The sequence below is a fragment of the Tetrao urogallus genome, assembly GCF_951394365.1.
Source record: "Tetrao urogallus genome assembly, chromosome: 3".
Lineage (NCBI taxonomy): Eukaryota > Metazoa > Chordata > Aves > Galliformes > Phasianidae > Tetrao > Tetrao urogallus.
Genome location: NC_136815.1, coordinates 983089 through 1009888, shown reverse-complemented (window position 1 = coordinate 1009888; position 26800 = coordinate 983089). Strand labels below are relative to the sequence as shown.

General features: G+C 43.7%; 1 protein-coding gene across 1 annotated transcript in view; it reads right to left on the bottom strand.

Annotated features, from left to right (window-relative positions):
• The window catches only part of ZC3H3 (zinc finger CCCH-type containing 3), a gene marked incomplete at both ends in the record, with an annotated part of 151479 nt that overhangs the window by 71795 nt on the left and 52884 nt on the right, over nt 1-26800 (bottom strand). Inside the window, one exon of the mRNA XM_079533582.1 lies at nt 11934-12081. Coding sequence (XP_079389708.1) covers nt 11934-12081 — 148 coding nt within the window. The remainder of the gene's footprint in view (nt 1-11933; nt 12082-26800) is intronic.

The following is a 26800-nucleotide window of genomic DNA, read 5'->3' as shown; positions in this document are numbered from 1 at the left end:
TTTAAACCTTTTTTTTTTTTTTTTCCCTCATGCCAAGAAGAACCAGATGGATCCATCTTTTGGCCTGAAAGTGAGCTCAGTGTTTGCTTAGCCTGGAAAGAATTAATCAGCTGAAAATGAAGCTCGAGCACTTGCCAAGCGAAATGACCTCTCTGCCCCCATGAACCCATTTGCTTTTTTTTGCTATGAGTCCTGAGCCTTCCCCGGGTGCTCAGTGGGGGCAGCCCAGCTGCCAACAGCAGTTGGCCGCAGCTCAGATGGAGGTCCTGTGATTTTCCTGCCGTTGGTAGCTAATAGGAAGTGATTAGGGTCATTGCTACGGAGCACGGAGCTGCCATTCAGCCACTTTGCTCTTTTGCATTTTTTTTTCTTCCTTTAAATACCAATTTTCACACCAGCAATCGGCACAGTAAAATGTCTGTGATTGAGCTACTAAGGAGCTGGGAGGCGTTGGGAGCATTTGTAGCAAAAAACATTTGGGCAAAGAGGAAGGAGAAAAGAAAAACAACAAAAACCACACCATTACTAATCTCTCAGGAGGGTAGAGATTCAGAAATTAAATACATCACTCAAGCAGCTGTCACTGTCAGGTGAAAAACCAGTGACACTGTAAATACTCAGCGCCACGAAAAATATTCTCAAAATGCTCCGCTGTTAGGTGGGATTATCAGCCCTATAAAAACCACTTCCAAAGGTTAAGAACTGCTTCAAAATGAGTTTAAAATACAGTGTGTGCAATTTTGCTAACTGTATTCCCAGCAGATTTCATCTTTCCAGACTGCTCAACAGGGCTAAGAGTAAATTTCCACAGCTGGCAATGGGGGAATGTGGATGGACCAAAGGAAAGGCGACATCAGAAACCTCATGGCCCCATGAGACATTTTATACAGGAAAAAACAGATGTCCCAGGACAGAGTGAGCATCAGTGAGTGAGGCCAAAGGGCTTTAGAGACCTGCTTCAGATCCTAAAGTCACCAAGTTTCGTCCCTATGTCACCTTCAGCAGGGTACGCCCCTAGTTTTGGGACCCTTTGCCTTCTGCATCACAGGAAATGGCCTCAAGTTGTGCCAGGGGAGATTCAGGTTGGATATCAGGAAAAAATTGTTCTCTGAAGGAGTGGTCAGCCATTGGAACAAGCTGCCCAGAGAAGTGATGGCATCACTGGCCCTGGAGGTATTCAGGAAACATGGAGATGTGGCACTGAGGGACATAGACTAGCAGGCATGGTGGGGATGGGCTGGGGCTGGACTTGGTGATCTTGGACATCTTTTCCAGCTTTAATGACTCTATGATTCTACAACTCTGCCCTGCAGAAGAAAAGCAAACCTTCCCAAAAGAACTCATGAAATCATCCCAGGGAAAGATAGAAGTGCTCAGCCCATCTCAGACCTGGAGTCCCAGTACCTGAAATCATCCCAGAATCAGAGATGACATCTCCACTTGCCTGAACACCAACCTCCCCATTTCTCCACCTGTGTTCTTGCAATAGACCATACAGTCCCATTTCAAAACTGCTGATCCACAGCTCAAAGTTCTCAACTTTTAATCTGTATAAACCTCCTTGTTAAGGATATTCTGCTTTTCTTTGATACTTTGAAAGCTGCCTGAAAGCAAGGAGAAGCGATGACAAAAGAGGGGAATGAAATCCCAGCTAATGAATTACCACTCATCAGCAAATCCTCTGGGAACTGTGCTCTCTGCCCATTATAAACACTAAGTAAAATATTTCAGCTTAAGACACAACTGGGTGGGAGCACCCAGTCAGCAAGACACTGCTGATGAGCAGAAACCCGTTAAGAAGCAACACAACCACTTGTGAGCAAGTCTGCAGTGTTATACAACGTAGGCAATGCCTTGCACATTTCTAGTTGTTCTGCTCTCTGCCTTGAGGACCCAACATGCACACCACAAACAAACTTAATTTCACCTAAAACATTTGCTCAGTGCCATACTTGATATTTCAGTGCAGCATGAGAGTACATTTGGAATTACTTTCACCTGCAAGGGGTTGAGGTCGAGACTCCAAAACTGTTCTACAAAGCAACCCAATGCCCAGCAATGAGGATGTGTAATTTAGAAGATAGAAATTGAAATTAAGCAGTTTGTAGAAACATGTATAGAATCATAGAACAGCTTGGGTTAGAAGGGGCTTCAAAGATCATCTAGTTCTAATCCCAAAGTTCCAATGCCACTTCTGCAAATAAAAGGAAGAAGTGGGTTTTCCACAAAATCCTGATGGAATTTTTCTCTGGAAAGAAGCAAATGCAAACAGTATTTCAAAACTCCATTCTCAACCTGCCTAAAACCTTCTAGGAATGCAGTTGGGAAAGAGACTGTTGGTGGGAATTGCTTCTGTAGCTTTAATTTACAGGAGACAGCTGTGTTTTGCTAGGTTTAAGGATTACAAAAGCAAAACTGTGTCCAAATGATGCTAAATAAGGAAGTAGAAACTCTCCAAATTTTAAGTAAAAAAATTCTCTATCCACAAACAAAATAAACCCATGAAGATTCAACATGTGATAAATCCACAAGATCTCCCAGCAAGATCCAGCCTGGGTTTTGAGAACTGTGGGTGCATGGAAAAGGATGTGTCCTGTTGATAGAGCACTCCTTCCTGCATGCACCAAGTTCCAGGAAGATCTGCAAGAGGGACTGATCCAAGATGAACACAGTCCTGAGTAAATAATCTATAATTGCCTCCCCAGGTTCGGAAGTGACACATTTATTCTTAATAGAATCCATTCAAAACTCTGCTACTCCATTAACCAAAATTAAAAAAAGAAAATCCCATTATTCTTAAGTATTTTCATATGCATTTAGAGCTGGCAGTTAACCTCTGAGTCCCAGTTTTATTTTGTTTTCATTAGTTCCTTGAAGTAGAGCTCAATTACTATGGCCTTAAAGGAGGGAAGCAACAAGCACAGTTGTGCAGGGTTATAGGGTATATATGCATCACAGGGTCTATATTCAGTGATATACATAACATGCATCAAGTGCACCCTCAGGGCTTGCAGATGACCCCAAGCTTAGTGGTGCAGTTGACACAATAGGAACAACTGGTAGCATCAAAAGAGACCTGGACAAAAGAGACAGGCTGGAAAAGTGGACCCATAAGAACCCATGAGGTTCAATAAGGCCAACTGCAGGGTGCTGCACTTGGGTCAGGGCAATGCAGCCCACAACTGTGGGTTTAGAGCTCAGTAATCTCCAAGATCTCTTTCAACCTAAGCCATTCTATGGTTCTATGATTCTATCATATTGCCTTGTGAGGTGTGCCCTGGTATGGGACAGGTGTAGTTATAGGGTATAGGACATAGGAGCTGGTTGGCACTGCTGTGAACCCAACGAAAAGTCAGGGCTTGGATATTTGCATGGAAAAGTCAAGGCAAGCACCCAGATGTCAGCTGTGTTTAGGGAGAAATAGAAGAGAGAAAAAAAGATTGAATGTTATAATGTGCCTTTCTTTCTGTGAGGGGGGAGTGTATAAAAGATTAATCCAGAGCTTTGCCAAGAAGAGGCGACATTGTTTTTTAAAGCCTCTAACTAGTCCCTAACAGAGACTGGATTATGTTAGGCCAGATGTCAAGACTTCTCCGAAACAATACAGGGTTGTGTATCTCATACGATCCTCATTAAAAAGATTAAGAGTACTTCCTATAGAAAAAAAACATATTTTCAGACGGGAGCGCCAGTTTCCTCCTGCCTCTAAAGTCTCCAATCCCAGCAGACGAATTTCACTTTAATGAGATGTCATTTTTGAGAATGGTTTAACATCCCTTCAAAAAAAATCTTATCCCTAAACCTTGTAAAACCACGTCGAGATTATTAAAAGAAAATTTACCACACAGACAAAAAATAAAAAATAAAACAAAATAGAACCCGCCAATTCGCAGAATCCATGACACGGCCGTTTTTAAATGTGATGGAAAAGGCTTTCCAAGTTATCTGCTTAAACACAGCCTTTCTGTTTACTTCTCACTTTCATGTCAAATGAATTTGGGAAGAAAAAAACTGACAGGAACTTTAAGGGCATTAGTCACATTTCAACTCCTTTTCAGATTAACACATCAGAAGCCAGGGAGGGCTGAAGCACGGCCACTTGTCTTGATAAAAGCAAATTAACCCCTGGTGTTCTGTCCTCTGACCATCAGGTTATGATGCCCACAGTCTTTCATGTCCCTACGGGACAGCACCACGGAGAGCAACCCACACTGCGGAGGCAAAATCCCAATGGAGCATCATTGCTATGAGCCATCGAGATCAACACCTCAGCGTTTCCACTACAGCAAAAAGAGATCAAGGAGGGATAAAATACACAGATGGAGGACAAAAGGCAGCCTTTGCTGGAATAAAACAAATCCCTGTCTCCTCACAATATACAGTGGCTTTGATTAAAGCTTCTCCCCGCCAGAGCGCTCAGCAATTATCAGCGGCAGCGCCGACGCTAACAGTTTTCTGCATTTTCTTTGAAACTTTTGTGATGATGTCCCGGTCCCGTAGCAGTATGAGATCACAATACAGCCCCCAAACCTCACTCACAGAAGCTCTCACCCTCCCCAGGCTCATTAACATACTGTGATTTAATGAATCTTAATTCCAGCACACTGCACCAGCAACTCTGGACCATTTCAACACTGCACGACTTTTTCACTGCAAAACACAAGGAAAACCATACCCTACCTTCACACAGCTGGGATGGAGATGCCAAAGCTTTTGCTTTGGTTGTCAAATTAAGTTGGAGGTAAGCCCTAAAAACCAAGGATTTATTTGCCTTGCGCAGCTCTCCAAAAAGCACGTGCTGACTTCTCCTGGAGGTGTGCTTCAGTGAATACATGAGAGCAGTGCATGCTTAGCAACACAGAGAAATAATCAGGCATAATTTATTTGCCTCTGGCTATTTCTGAGACAGTGGGGTTGCAAATGGAGAGAACAGGATCCTGCACATAGTGAGCAATTAAACTGCATCACCATCCTGCCCATAGCTTTTCTTGCTAAAAACAATGCACCTTTCAGTCTCCATCCTGCAATACTGAGATGTCTCTGTCCACAATTAACACAATTATATTTGCTAGAAAAAGCCTTACATCTTAAAATCTTAAAATTTACTGCAAAGTACATACTGTGTGGTGATCACTGTCAAAGGTTGTTCTTGCACAGGAATTCTTCTGCACTGAGACAACAGGAAGAATCTAGTGGATGGCCCCAAGCTCCCTGTGAGCACCAGGCAAGTCCTGAGGAAGAGGGCAGGATTGGGACTGGTGTCCCTACCAACCCAACCCGTTCTATGGCTCTACAATCTTTAAGATCCCTTCCAACTCAAGGCCAATAATTCTATGATCTTCCTCAATAACTAGAAATAATTCCCAGCAAATATCAAGGCTGCAGGGGAACTCTGTAATTTCACAGAATCATAGGGGTTTGAAGGGACCTCAAGCAAAACTAGTTAGCTGCTGGGCTTTAAGACAAATGATTTCAAACAATAAGCACCAACGTATCTCAACCAATTCTCAACAGTTTTCAAAAATGCCACAAAATCTGGGTGTTGCCACCTCCTTTTCCCAAGCAGATGCAGCGACATCCTGAGGAGTTGCATGGTGCAGCTTCAAAGCAATTGAACTACTCTGCATTGCCCTGATTTGCAACACAAATTGGGATATCTGAAGTCACAAGAATATGCTCCCCAAAAATTGACACAGTTTTAACACTTATGCCACGAGCCAGTGTTCATGGTGAGACAACCACGCAGTTCTGCATTCTGCAAGAATTAGGAATAGTAATCAGTTTTGGAAAAAACATGCTGGCACACATCAATTCAGTATGTGTAGTTTTGTCTTGCGAGATCACCCAGCCTAGCACCTATTCCTCTGATCACCTTGCCTCCTTGAGACAATGTCATTGTCTTATCATTTTGGTTTCTCCTCCCAGTTGGAGGACATTGGGCACCTTCCACTTTGGAGCTGGGTGATGAGCTCAGCACTGATTTTCTAGGGTCACTGGAGCAGGACAGCCATGGCTTAGAAGCCACTCTTTAACGTGGTATGAAAGACAAACTGTCTTTCAGCAAGGCACTGTACACAAGAGGATAGAAACCATGAAAAGAGCTCAGCACATCAACTGGTGGCAAAGGCAATGATGCTGTATGGAAGAGGAAACCAAGCGTGGGAACACTGCAGGGACCAATGGCATCCATGCCCCCTGAGCAGATAAATTTGATGGTGAGACAAAGCTAGAAAGGAAGCATTGCAACAACTGGATGATGAGCTGGGTTGAGTTACCAGTGATGGATACCCAAAGCAATGGGTAAGAGAGCAAAGAGAAATCAGAAACCAAAAACTCATCCACAATGAAGGAAAGGAAGGAATGAGAGGAAGGTTGGCATGTGCGTGGAACCTGGAACACAGGCATCCTAAAGGACATCTCCTGTAACTCCTGAAAGGACAGTAACTGTCAGAGGTGGTTCTATGGCCACCCACAACCATACTAGACACACCATGATGGCAGGACAGCAGCATCCAGTAGATTGAAAAGCAAGAGCAAACCAGCACAGAGCAATCTTTTCTTTCCAGCAGAGTAGCAGCACTTGCACCCAGTGAGTTGTCAAGCACCAGCCCATTTCACTGCCCTAATCACCCACTTCACCCTAAGGAGTATGTATGCATGGGAATGCATGAAACACATGGCAAGGGTTGACTCAATTCCACAAGGGTCCTGTCCCAAGCTCTGTGCATTCACACTCGCCCCAGGCCAAGAAACAGAAAGAAAAGAAGAAAACAAAACTAAAATACACAGCTTATCCTCTGCTGACAAGTCTTTCCTACTGAGCAGGCACTTTCTCTGACAAATGTTTTATTATTTTGTTCTTTACTTATTTATAATGCTGGAGGGGAAAGTTTATCCCTCAAGAGAAGAAGTAAACTTTTCTGAAGGAAATATCTGAGGTTCTCCATCGGTGCCAGATTATATTTGCAGACAGGTTACTTTTCTTTTAAACACATGCATGACTATTTTAAAAGAAAACTGTTCAAAGTGGGTCAGTGCTTAACTTGCCTATCACTGGAATCTATAAACACAACATCAGCCACTAGGCACAGGCTTCTCCACTCCCCAAAAATTGTCTTAAATTGGGGTTGTTGCTCCACAAGTGAGAGATTTGAGGTCCCCTGTTGCTCTTGAGATACCTCCTGGCTTCCTCCCAGAAGAAAGCACAGACATTTCCCAATGCTGCCTTGAGCGGGATGCTCAGCAGCATTTGGGTTTTGTTAATAAAACTCATCCCTTCAGTGGATGGTTTTCAGTGGAAGGTTTTGCATGAGGAAATATTTCCATCAGCCAGGAACATCCTCCTGCCATGATCCTCATCTGCCAGATCCAACCAAGACACCTGGAGATATAAAAGCCCAGCAAAATATGCTCTACCTCTTCCAGGAGTTGTACTCAACGAACCTCATGGCTCCCTTCCAGCTTGAGATATTCTGTGATTCTCTGACCTTTTCCTCCAGTAGTTACTCCAATCCTACAGCACCCTCAACTTCACAGGGTTTCTCTTGTCTCCATAGTCTATCAAGTCTGGATATCCTGTCTGGTTGACCGAGCAGATCAGTCACCACTTGGCCATACTGGCTCCCAACACCAGTGCCACGGGAAGAGGCTGGGAGTAGCAGTGTTTCCAAAAAGCTGCTGTAGAAGGGCTAAAAGCCATTCTGAATACTCACAAACGCTGTCATTACTGAAGGCATTGCTTCATTCTTTGCAGCCCGTCCATGTGAAGTGGCACAGCCCTATTCTGACCGCAGAAAAGGCGTCCCCATGAGATTTCTAAATGATGACCAACCGCAATGTCAATAGGAGAAAATGAAATTTAAGGCAAGCAAATCACAGCCCTTCTGAGCTGCGCTCCTGCAAAGCAGAGAGATAAGGGGGTGGAGTGAAAAGGAGGATCAATAAATCTTAACCTCATTCACAATGATCTGGAGCTCTTATTAAGTAAATTAATTTAAGTTAATTTAACTCGATCATGACTCCCGATCACAGTGATTTAGTGAGGGGGAAATTGCATTAGGAAAGGCTACACTCACTAGATAGAAGAACGGAAGAAAATTAGATCCACTTAGCAATGTGAATTAATATGGAAATAGCAGGTGTAAATTTAACCTTATCAAGAGAGTGAAAATTATCTTCATAAATTTGGAGAAATAGCCCCCAAGTTGCTTATAAATCTATTTAAAACAAAAATATTACAAAAAGTGTAGTAAAATTAATTTAAGATATACTCACATCTTTCGCCTCCAGAAAAGTCAGCGGCAGGGCGAAGTTTAATGCAACCCAGCAATAAGGGAAGAACACAACTCATCACCTTGGGATTAGCAGTGGGTACCTCTAGACCTGCAGTGACTTTCCCCATAACCCATTTCCCATCAACACACTCATCTTAGTTTTTGCTTGAAATCTGAAAGAGTTTGTTGACAACAACGGCAATGCTCCATACACCCCTGCAAGGTTTCTCATTGGTCACTGGAGAATACATACCCAAATAGAGTGGGGAAATACTATGAACACATTCAGGGACAAGCAAATAGGATGGACAGAAACACAGCTGCTGCCCAAAGTCCATAAAGGAATCACATTACATCTGACAATATCACTTGCCATGTAAAACCCTTGCCCATCACTTTTGGGGCTCCCAAAATGTGGATTTTACAGTAGAAACTTCCTCCTAGCCACAACTACATACAAGTCTGGGAGCATCATTCAACCCCAGCACCACCAGCCTTTTAACTTCATACTTTTGGCTTAAGAGAAAAAAAGGATATTAAAAAGTCAACTGTCAGATATGACACACACATTAGAATGTAGAAATGAAGATCAAATTTATGCTGCAAAATAGTCCAGGAAAAGTTGTGTTTTCTCAGTAAAGCAGCTGGAAAAGCAGCTCACAGTCCCCTGAATCATTCCTTGTTATGCATTCAAAAGAATGTGATGAGCAAAGGAGCATAAGGGGAAAAAAAATGTTATACTATAGAAGAAGCATTTGCCATGTGCTTCCTGCAGACAGTGCCGATGATTGATCACACACAACGAAGGTAAGAGGGAGACAAAGTAAGAGATTTATTGCTTCTTTAAAATATAATTGTTTTTAATTTGCTGATGGTGTTTTATCAAGATTTGCCTGAAACAGCCATAAGAACTAAACTTCATTATTTAATGAAGTCAAAGATTAATATGGATAAAATTATTCTACAAGTGGGAACTCTCAGCCAATTCCAGCTGGATGAAAAGATTCCTCCTCTCCAAAATACATAGAGCACTCAGCCCAGGAATTCTGCCCTAACTTGAGCCCCTTCCCCTTTCTCCAATTATAAGCCTCCCAGATCTGGAGATAACACAGGAAGAAGAACCTCAGCCAAACACTCAATGCAGGAATTGTGTCTCTTACATCTCTGATTTGGGATGAGAGGTAATACACTTAAGCCATGCCAGGGGAAGTTCAGGTTAGATATCAGGATCAATCTCTTCTCCAAGGGAGTGATTAGGCATTGAGACAGGCTACCCAGAGGTGGTGGAGTCACTATCTCTGAAGGTGTTCAAGAACCACAGAGATGTGGCATGGTTTAGTGGGCATGATAGGCATGGGTCAGTGGTAGGAGCTGATGATCTTGGAGGTCTTCTACCACTTTAGTATGAGTGGGCATGGTGGTGATGAGTTGATGGTTGGACTGGATGATCTTAGCGATCCTTCACAGCTTCAATGATTCCATGATTCATGAGTGGGCATGGTGGTAATGGGTTCATGGTTGGACTTGATGATCTTAGAGGTCTTTTCCAACCTTAATGATCCTATGATTTTGTCCCAGTACAGTCATTTCACCACCATTAAACTCACCCCTCTACAGCTCTGAAAGATTCATCACAGGGCAGAAGCTGACATCTGATACAACGATAAATAACTCTCCTCTCTGGTATATGCTTGCTAGCCCTTGCTCTCCCTTCCTTATGACTGATTCCCAAATACCCCTATAAGAAGGACATAAAACCATTAGAGAGCAACCAAAGGAGGGCTAAGAAGATGAGGAAGCATCTAGAAGGGAAGATGTAAGAAAAACTGCCGAGGTCCCCTGGTTTATTTGGCCCAGACAAGAGGAGGCTGAGGGGAGGCCTCATGGTGGCCTACACCTAACTAATGGCTGTCTACAGCCAACTCATGGCAGCCTACAGCCCCCTCACAAGAGCAACACAGGGCCAGATGCTGATCTCTCTTACCTTGGGACACCAACAGAACCCAAAGGAACCATCAAGAAATTCTATGACTTCAGAGGGGCTATGTTGCATCACAGTATGACACAATGAATGCTCAACATGAAGACTGCCAAGTTGCAAATTATCTGGCCATGAAAGTGATTGCAGAATCTAATCCACTAACAAGCATCATCCACTAGATATAAATTCCCCTTTTGAGAATAAAATGGGAACAACTATAGAACAGATCAAGTCCATATTTGGCTCACCTTTTCTCTTTCAGGACCTCATGTTAAAAGAGAGACCTAAAGCAGTAGTTTTGCCCAAATCTCATATCTTGTATCATTTCACAGTCACAAAAATTAGAAACAGAAATCAACCTTCTACCAGCCTCTTGTACAAATCGGCAGCACTCACAGACAGCGCAAAGATAGAACAGTCATCGAAATGGGATTTTCTGTATCACAAGCAGAAAGCAGCAGCTATTTCCACCCAGACAGGTTGCCCTTCCCAGATTTAAATAAAGAAGCAAAATTTGCTCCAAAATGGCTAGTGCAGGACAAAAAGGCAGCCATTCCCAGGAAAACTGAGACAGAAATGGGGAAGGCTAAGATTGAAGTCAACGCAGATATAAATGCATTTATTAGGGTCAATTGGGTTGGCTGACACTCAACCATTCATTCTGCTATGTTAAGAAAAAAAACAGTATTGCTTTTTTGGAGTGGCCAGATCCACAGACACTGGATAAAAGAGGAGGCTACAACTGGCGAGAAACAAATCTTCATTTGCACACAAAATAATCAGGCACGGTAATTATTGGCAGCAAATTATGAACATCTGAGAAGTAATACTACTTCAGATTTACTGTAACAAAATTCACAGTATAAACGGCATACATGAAAACACAAGCAATCAATTATAATTATTTTTTAAAAGCTTCTATTTGGGCCAAAGAGGAAACACAACAATTACATATTTGATGGTCTGAATTTCTATTATATCATAACAATCTTATAGAATCATTTAATCATTTAGGTTGGAATAGAACTCTAGAGTCATCAAGTCCAAGTGTTATACTTAGACACAATTTGTCTTGGCCTCCAAAACATGCCTGGTAAAACGATCCACTAGATAATAGTGCAGCTCGCTTACAGCTGAAATACAGACATCTACCACACTTTCAGTGAGCTCCTTCAAAGCACAGATATGCACAATGGTCTGATTTTTGGGAGGTCCTGTATGGAGGCAAGAATTGGACTTGATGATCTTTATGGGTCCCTTCCAACTCAGGAGATTCTATGATTCCACGATAACATTATAAAGCAGGCTTGGTTTCATTAGCAGGCTTGACCATGTCTGATTAGCAGGAAATGTTCATTTCCAAAAGCAGCAGCAAGTTTACTTAGTTCTAATGCGTGTATTTATCCATCATCCTTATTTAACTGCTTCATGGAAACAAATAATTCAAACAGAGAACAAATATGAAGGAGCAGACTGTGGTAAGCTGTTCACCACTAGTCTAATGGGATTACTAACATGATTTTACACTTTAAGTCAATAAACAATGAGTCCAAGTAGCTAAACAAATAGAGAAATTAAGTGATTTTTGTGACTAATGCCATTCTAATGTCACGGAACACAGAACAGAAATAAAAGCCTTCACAGCCCTTGGTCCTGCATTCAACAAATGGAAGAATTACCTGCATGCCAGCAGACGCCTCATCTTCCAGCTGGGGCCAGAGCTGCTAAATGAGGAGGATGGAGTGACCACGTTCTTCTTCACTATCCTGTAGCGTGTCTTTATCACTTTGTTTGCTGGGGGGCTCCTTATGAAGTGTAAGTTGGCACCTGCAGGAAAGCAAAGGGAAAAATGGGCTGAAATTCAGGTGTGCATCCAGGAAGGTTGTAGGTAGGACAAAAGGGATCACAGAATCATAGAATCATTAGGGTTGGAAAAGATCTGTAAGATTAGGTCCAGCCACCAACCCATTCCCACCATGCTCACTCACAGAATCATTAATTAAGGTTGGAAAAGATCTCCAAGATCCCCAAGTCCAGCCCCAACCCATCCCACCAAACCACGTCCCTTGGAGACACATCTCCACATTTCTTGCACACTTCCAGGGACGATGACTCCACCAACTTCCCTAGGCAGCCTGTTCCAATGCTTGGCCACTCTTTCCAATAAGAAATTTTTCCTAATATCCAACCTCAATTTGGAACAGATTTCTGCTTTTAATCATTCCCATTTTCAGAATATTTTGAAGGATGATCTACACTTCAGTTTTATTCTGCTGAATGTTTCATGCAATTAACAGCTATGTGTTTGACTCTGGTTTTCCTCCACGTGATAGCTAGCAATTTTTTTGGCAGCTTTAAGGAATGCATCTAATTGCCTGACTTTTATAACATACAGCTATAACTGCCCAGATAATTAAAGCTGACACTACATGCTGAGACTAAGTCTTCTGGTTTTATAACTGATTTAAAGGGCTGGCTGTTTTTCTTTGGAGATGCTCTAATTAAAATTATTGCAAGGTTGAGAGGGGAAAACCAGAAGCATTACTTTCCCTGAAAATGTGGTACTCGATCCCACGTCCATCTCTGCAAGAAGTGCCTCCCCGACAACCATGATGCTGCTTGTGCATCTAAACAAGCAAAGCAGGAAAATGCATTTTATTTTCTTTCTGGTCCATTCACCAGCAAGCTAATGTCTCAATGCTGGGTTCAAGAGGAATAAAGCAGGAAATTCCCCTTCCCAAACTCAGCTTGAGCCTTACAACTTCTGATAAGGGGATGGAGAGAAGCGAGATCGGTAGATAAATCACCAGAATTTTTCATGATAAAGATGAAGATCACGAGGCTTCTCTATGCTCTGCTGTAAAGATAAATGCTCATTGAGCACAGGGCATGCAGAGGGATTCACAGCCTTCAGTTTTGCCTATAAAGTGTCAGGCGTGCTCACGACAGCGCACAAACAAGCACTTTTATGCAGAGGTGATAAAACTGGGATGGCGCTGCTGTTCGCATCTCTTAAGAGATTTTCTTTCACATCCCCAACACTCTGCTTTTTAATTCCTACTTAGGAGCCCTGTATAATTAATATATCAGAATAATGCCTGCAGGCAGGTTATCTCATGCTAAGAACTGGACTTTGATGATGCTTGAGAGAAAAGCATGCTGCTGTTGGCAGCAGGCATCAATAAAAGTTCCGAGTGCAGGCGCATGAAATCAGCCAGGAAATGTTTAACAACCTGAAAAGCCAGGAAGTTAGCACCAGTGACCTAAGCTTCAGGTTGATTTGGAATAAAAATTAAATAAGATACTCATTAAATACTCCCCAGAGTTAAGAAAGGGGAATGACATTTTCTTTTTTTTTTGGGGGGGGGGATGGAGGGTCCTAACACTTCTTCCATTCCCAAGTATTTAGACTACTTTTACTAATCCAGCCTCCAAACAAATGACATTTAAGATGCTCTCAAGGAAATAAATGGGCTGACAGTTGGACTGGACGATCTTAGAGGTCTTTCCAACCTTAAAGATTTTATGAAAAGATGAAACAACCAGAGGAACTGCAAATACTCACAGCCTTAAGGGTGAACAAAGGAAGACAGAGGAAAGAGAACAAAAAACAATTTGGCTTTTCAGTGTTTTTCTGCCTTTGGAATTTTCATAGAATCACTAACGTTGGAAAAGACCACTAAGGTCATCAAGTCAACCCATCTTCACCATGCCAACTCACAGAATGATGAAGGTTGGAAAAGACCTCTAAGATCGTCTAGTCCAACCATCAACCCAACAACACTATGCCCTCTAAACCATGTCCTCAGTGCTACCTTTACATGTTTCTTGAACTGCTGCAGGGACGGTGACTCCACCACCTCTTGTTGCAATGCTTGACCACCCTTTCAGAGAAGAAATTGTTCGTAATACCCAGCCTGAATTTCCCCTGGTACATTTGAGGCCATTACCTCTCATTCTTAGTATCCCACTAACTTCTTTAGGGCAGCTAGAAGGATCTTTAAAGCTCCTTGCAAGGCTCGAGCACTAAGTGCAATTAGAATCACTTCCAAACAGCAGCAAAACCTTCGGAGAACTACATTTAAGCTTGCAGTATATGAACAACAACAGGATTTGCAAATTTGCACAACTGTGATGAAATCCCGCTTGTTCCCATTGTCAACCCTGCAAAACCACATCCCCAAACCTATTCTCACCACAACCCCAAATCCTCCCCAAACAGCACCAGCTGACCCTTCACCTCCACTGCTCCAACCATGCAAAATTATTAAGGTAGGAATCTGTCAATTGCACTGCTAACATTTATTTTTTTTTTTAACCACTGTGCATTGTCACTCATCAACCCAACATCTAATCCACGTCTTGCACGGAACAGAACTCCCAAATTGTTGCAGCTTTCAGGTGTCCCCAGTGCCGGCACGCAGAAGGGCTGGCACCTGGTAAACTCCATTCCCCAGCAATAATTGGATGTTGTATTCATGCCAGAGCCGGTCTTCGGAAAGCGCCCGCATGCACGCTCCAGCATTAAGCACCTTCTGAAAGAGGCTCTCCGAAGAGCTCAGTTTTCTATTATTACTTGCTAGCTGAGGGGTTTTGTGTAGATAATCATGTTATTTAGATAGGATGTTGGTTTAATTCCCTTCATTACAGGCTCCCAGGGTTGTAATTTTTTTTCTCCACATGATGTATTCCCCGTGGCACATTTCACTCAAATCAAACACTTTACGCTTTTATTACAAACAATACCCCAGCGTCCCCCGTTATCAGCCCAGCACACACATGCACACTCCTCGCAGAGATCCAGAGGTCAGTTCTAATGACTAATCGATCTCATTAGCTTTCCTAATTAAAAACTTTACTACCGCAATGGAAGACAAACTACAAAAAAACTGCTTGCATCATATTTGAATGGGATATGAGCACCATTTATCAGGCCAGGCTCGCAGCCTGTGCTGTGCTGCTGAGTTGGAGCTTTGCTTGGAGCCATGACTCCCCTACCACCATTTGCTCAGGGATGGGGAAAAACCTGGTAAGGGGCTCCAGTGCTTTTTGCTGCCCTCTGGATGGGCAGCTGGGTGGCAGAGATCCTTTCTGTGGCACTCATCCTTCATCTGAACAGATGCAGAACAGGACCACACATCCTTCTTTGAAGCTGATGTCAGCCCATCCCCATCATGCCCATTCGAAGAATCACAGAATCATTAAGGCTGGAAAAGACCTCTAAGATCATCAAATCCAACCCGATCCATTCTCACCATGCCCACTCAATCACGTCCCTCAGTGCCACATCTCCTCAGTTCTCGAATACCTCCAGGAATGGTGACTCCACCACCTTCCTGCTCAGTCTGTTCCAGTGCCTGACCACACTTTCAGAGAAAATATTTTTCCTCATATGCAACCTGAACCTCCGTGGTACAACTTGAGACCATTACCTCTCATCCTTCTCATCCTTATTTTGAGTAGGTGTGGCCCAGGACCAAAAATCCTCTTCCAAGCAGATGTAGTCCAGGGTCATACACTCTTTCTCTGAGCAGATGTGGTCCAGTATCACACATGCTTCTTCTCAGCAGATACTGTTCATGACCAGAGGGTGATGAGAGGCCTTATTTCAGCTCATATTTTGCCATGGAGGGGGGATAAATGAAGCAAGGAGAGCAAAACACCTCCTGGGATGTCTACAGGAAAGCTGGAAGCAACATGAGGTCCAGCTCACCTTCCAGCATCCCCAAATCATGCACACGGCTGTGCTCTGATTTCTTCTCTTCCCACACCATCCCAACTGCCTCTTATTTCCTCTCTGTGCCTCCCATACATTAATGAAGTATTTAAAAGTGATAGGGTAAGCTTTTTTTTTTTTATTCCTCCCTCGATGCAAAATTAAGTTGACTTACAAGCAAGTTTCCACCAAAAAAAAAAATAAATAAATAGAAAAGTAAGCCTTTTGTAAAAAGATGTATTCATCCCCATGGCAAGAAAAATGGAGGGGAACATTGACCTGCTGTTAATTACAACAAATCTTTCCTTGACATTAAATTTTAATCATTCACATCTGCCAGAAGGACAAAAGGAGGCGAGGAAGGTATTAGCCAAATCTGTCTGTTTCTCCATCAAATCAGGGCGTTTCTGCTAGTTTTCCTCCTGCCATTTACAACAATAGAAATTAAACCCATTTGGGTGGTATGCTACAGAAAAGTGAAAAAGTTCTGGAATCAGCAGAGTAAATCCTACTGCTGGGAAAAAGAATGTTAAATGAACGCGGATCCATTTCCAGGAGTACTAAGTCCTAAATTCAAGGGATTCTCTCAGAAAGTGATGTGGGAGACAGTACATCCCATGTGGGTACGGGGATTGCTCAGGCAGCAAAAGAAGAGGACAAAAAGGGATAATAATGGGTGCTGTGGGCCATGAAGTGACAGCTGAGAGCCCACCTGGGTCCCTGAGCTATGAAGCTCCAGGCACCGGGGTAAGCATGAAGCTGCTTCTGCTGTTAAATCCCACTCAGAAGCAGTGGGAAGGGACAGGAACATTTATTTTCCAGCACTCGGAAGCAAGATGAGAGCAACAAATGCACAAATGCAAATTGCACTTTTGATAGGGATTGCACCTTTGATATGGTGCCGGTGTTGTGAACTGCACCAGAGGAAATATTGGAGGTGCTGCACTCCAGCAGAGCCACCCAGAGCAGCCCTTTATATTCCATCCTGACCACTAAACTGCCATAAAAGCAATGCAGAGGTTGAAAACCTCCGATAAAACTGGATTGCTTCCTCAAAGCCAGGCATTAGGAAGTAAAATAAAAAGCTAAGGACTAAAAACAGCACACTGTGTGCTGCTGGCATCTTTCAGAACTCCTGATACAAGTTCTGGTGTTATCAGGGATTGTAAAAAAGACTGCACTCGAAGCCTAAAAACAGCTCCAAGAACATGACAATTTCTGTCAAAGGGCCATGAATTTATCGTCTCAAGACGACTTCTGAAAAGCACAGGACTGTCACAGACTGAAAGTGAGGATGTGATGGGAAATGAGGGCAGCCTCTAATGGATGCAGTGGGAGAGCTGAATCTGCAGCACCATGCTCACTGCGTCAAAGTTTATTCCAAAAACAAACAATTTTCAGCTCTGAGATCAAATTCACAAGAAAGGGAGGAAGGAGGACCCAGGGAACTACAGGCTGGTGAGCCTCACCTCTGTGCCTAGGAAAATCATGGAACAGGTTCTCCTAGAAGACAGATTTAGGCACATGAGGGATGAGTGGGTGATCTGAGACAGCCAGCATGGCTTTACCAAGGGAAGGTTTTGCCTGACCAAACTGTTGGCCTTCTATGATGGAGTGATGAAATCAGTGGGCAAATGAAAGGCAACTGATGTCATTTACCTGGATTTGTGCAAGGCCTTTGACATGGCTCAACATTGCATCCTTCTCTCTAAACTGGAGAGATACGGATTTGAAAGGTGGAGTATTCAGTGGGTACGGAATAGGTTGGAAGGCTGTAGGCAGAGGTTGTGGTGAATGGCACTATGTTCTGGTGGAGGCTGGTGGTGACTGGTTACCCCCAGGGGTCTGTCCAGCGTCTGGTGCTCTTCAACATCTTTATCTATATGACGGATGATGGGCTCGAGTGCACTCTCAGCAAGCTTGTCAATGACACCAAGACGAGCTGTGTTGGCTGACACATTAGAAGGAAGGGATGCCATCCAAAGGGACCTCGATAAACTGGAAAGATGGGCCTGGGTGAACCTGATGAGGTTCAACAAAGCAAAGTGCAAGGTTTTGCGCTCGGGTCAGAGAAATCCTGGATGCATATTAAGACTGGGAGAAGAACTCCTTAAGAGTAGCCTTCTGAAGAAGAACCTGGGGTCCTGGTGGATGAAAAACTGAATCAAAAGTGTGCTCCTGCAGGTCAGAAGGTCAATAGTATCCTGGGCTCCATCAGAAGAGGGGTGGCAACAGGGACAGGGAGGTGACTGTCACTCTCTACCCTCATGAGACCCATCTGGACTACTACGTTCAGGTCTGGGGCCACCAGTACAGGAAAGATGTGGAGCTGTTGGAAAGGGTCCAGAGGAGATCCACGAAGAATCAGAGAGCTGGAGCACCTCCCTTACAAAGACAGGCTGAGGGAGTTGGGCTTATTCAGCCTGGAAAAGAGAAGGATGTGGTTGCTCCATCCCTGGAGGTGTTCAAGACCAGGTTGGATGAAGCAACCATTTCCCATCCCATCCTCACTTCCAGTCTGAGCCCTGGGCAACCTACTCCAGTAACAGATCTGGAGGTTGGAGGCCCTGCCTGTGGTACAGGGTTGGAACTTAATGATCCTTGGGGTCCCTCACAACCCAAGCCATTATGATTCTACGATCAAATGCCTTCACTATGGGGTTTGTTCAAAGCCTGGAAATAAAGATTCAGCAAAATGCCAGCAAGAAGCCAGAAAAAAGCCAGCGAAACACCAACAAAATGTCAACAAAAAGCCAATGAGAAGCCAATAAAATGCCAACTAAATACCAACAAAATGCCAAGAAGCCAACCAGAAGCCAACAAGAAGCCAACTGAAAACCAACAAAAATCCTCAATTTCCCTTCCTGAACTCCCACAGTGACGTTGTGGCTCACCATTGTGTTGTCACAGCAGGCAAGCTGCTATGGTTTCATTTCACTCGGGATGTTTTCTCCCACTGTTGTTATTTAAGGTTGCTATTACGCTGCTCAAACTCTTTCAAGACAAACAGCACGCAAATCAGAACGGAGAAATCCATCCAGCAAGCTACCACTTTGCTCCAGATTTACTTCAAATATTGCTTTCCTCCCTCCCTGGAATTAGAGGGCCTAATGCTTGAGCCCAGCAATTCCTGGGAATTCCTTGCTTACTTTGTGGTACCACCATGCCCATAGATCACAGACATCCTCACTGCATGCTTTATCAACCTCAGGAAGTCCCAGACTTCCCTTTTTTGTACTACTCTGGTGAAGGCATGGCTAAAAGGTGATGTTCAGCTTCAGGATAACTCAAAGGAAGGAGATAAATATAAGACAAATATAACAAAAAAAAAACCAAAACAAAAACAACCTGCCTACTCTTTACATCTCAGAGGAGAATATGTGGGAAGTGGAAACACACAGCTAAAGTTATCAAGGGCTATCAAGAGAAAAGGAAATTTCACCACTGGAACAGAGGCATTTTACAGCATGCAAGAAGCGCATCATAGCAATCTGGCCCCTAAACCAACCAAATGCAAGTAAACTGCCTGCATACAGAATGGTATTTAAAAGAATTTTAACTGGAGGCACCATTGGGTCCACCTGGTCCAACTCCTGCTCACCCAAAGCTGTACTCAGTCCTGTGCCCAAGCTGGACTGGAGATCCCCTGCTCCTTTCTGGTCCCTGTACTGAGTAATGGGCTGAGGGAGCTCCTTGGCTCCAGTTGGACCCCAGGACTCTTGGCCTGTCACTGGGCAATGTTGGCTCCACCTTTTTGTACCTCCCTGCAGGGATTTATGGACATTAGTGGGATCCTCCAATCCTACCCTGTCCCAGGCTGAGCAGTTCCAGCTCTATCAGCTTCTCCTCCAAGCTGAGCTCCAGGCCCTTGGTCACTATGATGGCCTTCTACTGGGCTCTCCCCAGTATGCCCAGCTCCTTCCTGCTTTGAACCCAGCATACAAGCAAGGCTTCCCCAGTACTGAGCAGAGGACAGGATCCCCTCTCTTTACTGGCAATGCTTTGCTCAATGCAGCCCAGAAAACCCTCAGCCTTCTTTGCCCAAGAGCCCTTCACTGCCTCACATCCCACTCACCAGGACCCCAGTCCCTTTCTGCAAAGCTGTTCCCAGCTGGGTGCCACCAGTCTCTACTGCTTCTCCCCATGTTCAGGCACTCTGCATTTGGGAAAAGCCTCATGGGCCACTCTCATCATTCCACACCCTCGTGGTAACCCAACACCAGGGTGGTTTCCAGGAACAAAGCTCCGGGGAAAGCTGTGGCTTAAAGGAGATGCTGGTTCCCCATAGACTGCATGCACAGAGGGGAAAATGCAGATTATAGAATCACAGAATAGAATCATTAATGTTGGAGAAGACTACCAAGATCATCAACTCCAACCACAACCTATCTCCACCATGCCCACTAAACCACATCCCCAAGTGCCACGTCTCCAAGTTTTTTGAACACCTCTAGGATGGTGACTCCACCACTTCCTTGGGAAGCCTCCTGTAATGCCTGAAATTCTTCCTAAGATTAATGGGGGCTTGGGGCCACAACGGTTGTCCTTTTTATCAACCCAAAACTTTGTTTTACCTGCTTTCCTGCAGCAGAGAAAACAACACTTTCTCAGTGATTTATTCATTAGTGATGGACTTGAGATCTTAATTTCTGCTATAAAATCAATGCAAGAGGGAATATAAAAATCCTGGAATATACAAAAGTTAAAAGCCCTACATCATAGTTCACCTCTATGGTCCCACCTACTAAATAGGTGGTTTGGTTGGGATGCAATCTAAGAAGGACTCCTTGATAGGAAAACAAAAACAGAATGACACAAAAATATCATGTTACTGTAGAGTCTGCAATAAAACAGGAGGATATATCCAGTGGTGGAAAATATAGGGCAAAATGGAACAGCAGAGGGAAGATGGGACAAAACAAGAAGGCAGCAGCTGAGCTTGGTGACCTTATTCCTTGGTGAAAAAGGGAAATTAAACGGAATAATTTGTGAGAAAAAAAGTAGGGTCTCAGCAGCTAAAAGCTGAAGAGTCACAAAGAACCAGCATGGCTCTTCCTCCAACAGCCCTAAAAAAGTCGTCAAAGGAGGTTGTAGATCTGCCCAATTTCTGCATGGACCTTTCAAGAGTTCCAATAATTACACATAAAATGATCTTGCAACAAGGACAGACCTGTGGATTAACCTGAATAAAGTTTCATCGGAGCTCTTACCTCTCTTTCCTAGCAGCAAATCCTTTTGGTGTTTCGCATTAAACTAGGAACACCTGGAAAATGTTGGCCCTAAGCCACACAGCTTGGTGTCTTTTGTTCTGGGTACCAACTTGGCCAAGTCCCTAGAGTTAACAAAAGGATTTGGGATTACAGTAATGCTGTTACGAATTTAGTGTGAAAACAGACACCGGTATTACGGGATGATTATCACAGAGCATGTTCAATATGTTCACACAGAATGGCACAGCAAGAGGTTAATTATATTGCTACTGGAATCAGCTTCCAAAAGGACCATCCTTCGATTTAAGAGGGGAATTTAATTTTCACACTCATTCAGTTCTGAGTTCTTTCAAGAGAGACGGCTATTTATGCCAGAATGTAAATGATGGTATATGATCATGAACTGCTGCTTAATAGGAAATAAATCCAATTGATCAAAAGTGCTTTACCTGCAACCCCAAGTAAGAGGACAACAGGAGCACAGGCTTTACAGCTGAAGTGTTTTAGCAGACACCAAGTGCAACTCTTTGCCTAGCATTGCAGCCACTTTCAACTGGGAACATTTGGGGAATTAATACCAAATCTGCTTCACTAATTCCTTATATTAAATGGACCACAGGCAGGGATGAAGTTAATGTAAGCCATCAGGCATAACAATGCACGGGTGCAATGGCACTTGCTAGAGATCAACTCTGGAAACACTCATTAAAATGAGGGAAAGTATTAAAATCCACATATACTGTTACAAGAACTGCAATTGCACCCAAACTTACAAGTTGGAAGCAAAAAGTAGAGGAATTTGTTTCCTGGAATTATGGTGTTGGAGAAATAGCATCACTCGTATTCAAGGGAAAAATCAAACTGTCAAAAGCTCATCAAGTGTAAATTCCTTAAAGAGCGCTTTGGGGAAAATGTTTCGTGTAACATTTATGGAAAAGAAACATTTCTACATGGAAATACGATTAGACCAGGTAATTTATTCTCAGTTACAGTAAGTTACAACCCCGTCTGCCTTAGGCCCAAGGAGGACTCCATGTATTCATGCTGTGTTCTCACTGCATACAAGCTCAAAGTCCTGTTGAACTGGAGACAACAGGAATGGAGTAAAACCTTTGCACAGTGGGAACTGGAAGCCTGATGGACTGAAGGGCTTTTTCAAGATGTCATAGCAACTCCCATTAGCATGCCAATGAAAGACCCACTGATGTTGTCCCAGCAAAAGGCAAAACTGAAAATTGCTACTTCCAGCATCTCCCACCTCTTTCCTGGTCTCAACTGAAGTTCTTTCCATTACCCCTCATCTTTGTGACACAGTTGCCCTCTCCAACTGCTTCTACAGAACTAAAATTTACTGAATTCTTCTGAAATATCCCTTCAGTGGGATCAAACACAAAGAAATTCCTACATCATTCTAATTTCTTCAATGTCTTCTCCACACATTTTGACAAGTGTGGATCATGAAGACTAAAAGTCAAACCATCCCCACCATGTCCACTAAATCATAGAATCATTTGGGTTTGGGTTGGAAGAGACCTCAAAGATCATCTAGTCATCATCCAGCTATAGGCAAGGACACCTTCCACTAGACCAGGTAGTTCAAAGCCCCATCCAGCCTGGCCTTGAATGCTTTCAGGGAGGAGGCATCCACAATCTCGTTTGGCAACCTGTTCCACTATCGTTCATCCCATCACCAGGATACAGGGCAGAGCATGACCTCCCCACGCAGGCTAAGCACCAGCACTCTCCCCATCTCTTCCTGTGGTTTATACAGAATAAGTTCAAGACAAGGAAACAACATCATGCAAAGCTGTAAACACTGGGGATGCTTCTTGATAGGATGGAACAGGATTGCAGCATTCCATTGGCACAAAAACTAAGGGAAAAGATTTCACTGTGCGTTCATGGTGAGAGGTATTTCATGGTGAAAAATGTCCAAAGGCCAAAATGCAGAGAAGACAACAGCCAGGCTGGAGGTTGGATGAACTTTGAAGGCCATTTCCAACTCAAATGATTCCACAGATTTTCAATCACACAACTGGACGGGTTTAGGGTCACGCTCAGGAAAGAGGTGCTCAAGTTTGCAGATCTGAACAGACCAGTACCAAAAAGACAGAGCTGTAAGAAAGCAATTCTCAGCGAAAGCACTGCTCTCATCCACTGCTAACCCCTCCAACCATTCTTCATGAACTTAAATTTTACCCTGTAGGAACACTCGCACCGAGAAAGTCAGAAGCGCAGCGATTTAGTTCATCTGTCTCCCAGTTCTATCTATCCATCTTTCTGAGCAATCCACCCATCTGTTTAATCCATCCGAGCTCCTCTGCAGCCTCCTGTGCCCATTCATCTATCTGTGCGCGCGGCATGATGCAGGCGTCTGCCCACAGGAGCGTCACTTCAAATTTGTCTGCTGCCAGAACTGTGACTGCTACACTACGGGTATTTCTGCAAGGTTCCTGCAACAGCCCCTCGTGTTTTACAAGGAATTAGGGGGAAAAAAAATAAAAAGGAAACTTTTATAGATGTGTTGCCACATGCGGGAGCATTTCTTCCTTTCCACATATGTTCCCACTTGGATGCAGGCATTCCCTGTTTCCATCCAAGGCTGAGATGCTGCCTATAGAGGAATCTATAAAGAATCACAGAATCACATCTGAGTTTGGAAGGGTCAGAGAAGGACTGAGTCCAATCCTTGCCCCATACAAAACTACTCAAACCCAAACCCTTACCTTAAAAGCGTTGTCCAAACAGTTGAATTCCAGAAGCTTGGGTCCATGACCACTGCCCTGAGCAGTCTGTTTCACATTCAACCACGCAGAAAGGCAAAGAACCTTTTCTGATATCCAGTCTGACCCTCCCCAATGCAGTTCCAAGCCATTAAGACTGTTTATGGGATGCGGTTTCTTTGGGGTTTTTATTCATCTCACCTTCCACTTTCAGATCAAAGGTGCTTAGGGTCAACATATCCAAATACAAATGCAGAAATGCACCAATCACATCCTTGGCACTGCTTTTGGAGCAGACAAGCAAGAGACTTTTTGCTTTAGAAACAACAGAAAATCCTCTTGACTTCAAGTACCAAATCCCCTGAACAGCACTGCTGGGGACTTTCAGTTTTTAACACACTAAATTAGGCATTTAAATCTTGCACACAGTGCTGAAGATTCATGATGTATGTCTCTCGGTCCTGGAAAGGCTAACAGTGATTTAATACATGGAGATCTTAACTGATGATTGGTATCCCATTATGCACCGACCGTCAGCACGTTATACATCACAGCCAGCACTCCCCTTCCTCCATCCAGCAGGAAAATGCTTGCAGACTTCACATCCCTTACAGGGATGGATTCCTAATGCTCTGCAGACACACACAGATGAGTTATTTGTTCTTGTAACACAAGCAGCTATTCAAAATTTGTCTCGCATTAAATATGGCCACCTAAGTGGCTTCAGCAGCAAGACAAACTTCTCCTTCTCTAAGCAAAACTTGCCACTTACTCGTCTTCCCCCTTGACCCTGGAGTTCCTGCAGCAGACAGCATTTGGAGGCAATAACCGGCTGAATTTAATCACAGAATCATAGAATCATGAAGGCTGGAAAAGATCATCGAGTCTAACCCCAACCCATCTCCACCATGCCCACTAAACCATGTCCCCATGTGCCACATCTCCAAGTTTCCTCCAGCGACAGTGACTCTACCACCCCTCTGGGCAGGCTGTTCCAATGCCTGACCACTCTTTTGGAGCAGAAATTTTTCCTAATATCCAGTCTAAACCTCCTCTGGCTCAATTTGAGGCCATATATTTATATATTTCTGTTTTGACAACATATATACTCCCAAGTGTCAGCCACAAGTTGCTTTCATTACTTACACAAGATTTAGCTTCTCTAAGAGTTCAGGGATGGCATACAAGTAGCTGAAGACTGGCGAGCTGGGAAGAATAATGGAGCATCCTGGACCCAGTTCTACAGGATGCATACAACTTTAATATCAGAGTGTGTCCAACCTGCCCACGGCAGAGGAGTTGGAATTGGATATCTTTAAGTTCCTTCCCAACACAACCCATCATATGATTCTATGATCAGTGGAGACAGGAGGTCCTGCTGAGGACAGGAAGACATCTCACCAATTGTTTACGTTCCCATAAGCTGTGGAGATGTGCAATCCCAAAGCCAGCACAGGGGTCCATGCACTGGTATCCAGCTCTGTTCCATTCCCATCACTAGTACAGCTCCCTTCCAATGCTTAGGGAGTTGATGAGCCTGCTAACGATGAAGAGGCTGCGTTATCCACCCACTAAGAGGTGGTCACACTTAGTACACTACAAATGCACTTTTCCCTGATACAACCCCCGTTAAAGAGTGGCTCTCAGTGGCTCTCTGGAGCATTGGGCCTCGTTCAAACACAACCCTTATTATTATAACAAAAGAGGGATTTTTTTTTTTTCCCCCCTCTACCTTCCTTCAGCGAATGATTATTAATGTGTTTCCAGGAGCCGGGTCCATTTCTCTAAATGAGAGCAGGATGGCAGGCGAGGCGGGAGGAAGGCTGATAAATGCCCTCCTCCCCCCAGCCTCACGGCGGGAGCTGCCAGGGGTTCTCGTTCTAACAAGCTTCAGATGGAAGATGACTGGAATAACAAAGTATGAATTTTTATGAGTCTAATAAATCACTCCACTTTTCCTGCTCTTGATCGTTTTCAGCACTTCAAACACTAGAAGAACCCCGGCTATAATCAAATGGGTTCATGGATCCTGTGTTAACGCCGAGGCACGGGAGGGGTGCGCACAGAGGTCGCTCTGCAAACCCATTTGCATTCATGCTTTAGGACTGACTTAATGTATTTTATTTTTAATTTAATGATGGGACATTTGAATTCCACAGGAATTCCCCCACCCTCAAAGCCTTATGAATGCAAAGGCCGGCCTTCTTTCCCCCCTTTTTATACTCTTCCTAACTATCCACTTAAAAAAAACCTGACCCAACTCCAGCATCAACAGAGAAACTTGGGTAAAGTCCATAAGAGCTGAAGAAAACTTTGCAGGCAGGTTTGTTAAGCTCCTTTTAATTCTCCTTCCTAAACTTATAGATACTATAAGTGATGAACAGGCTACCCAGAGAGGTGATGGGTGCCCCATCCCTGGAGACATTCAAGGTCAGTCTGCATTGGGCTCTGAGCACCCAATCAAGCTGTGGGTCACCCTGTTCAATGCAAGGGAATTGGACTAAATGAATTTAAGTGCCCCTTCTAACTCAAACAGTTCTATAATTCCACAAATGGGCTCTGATCCCATGCAACTAAGAAGCAAGAGATTTGGGCTTCAGGTTGCCACCACCGAGTACATGTACATGTATTTGCCAAGGAAAATACCTGCAGAGAGACCTGGCTAAACACTGGCTAAACCCCAAGGAGGACCACAGTGATCTAAAGAAAATTGGTACGGAAAACAAAGATTTTAGTGTGCATAGTGGTGATGAGTCGGTGGCTAGACTTGATGATCTTAGTGGCCTTTTCTAACCTTAATGATTCTGTAATTTTATGAAAGAATTACTGTTGAAAGCTCCAGGACAGCAAATGGCAGAGAACAGAGATGGTTAAATAAGGCAGCACGCAATCAACAT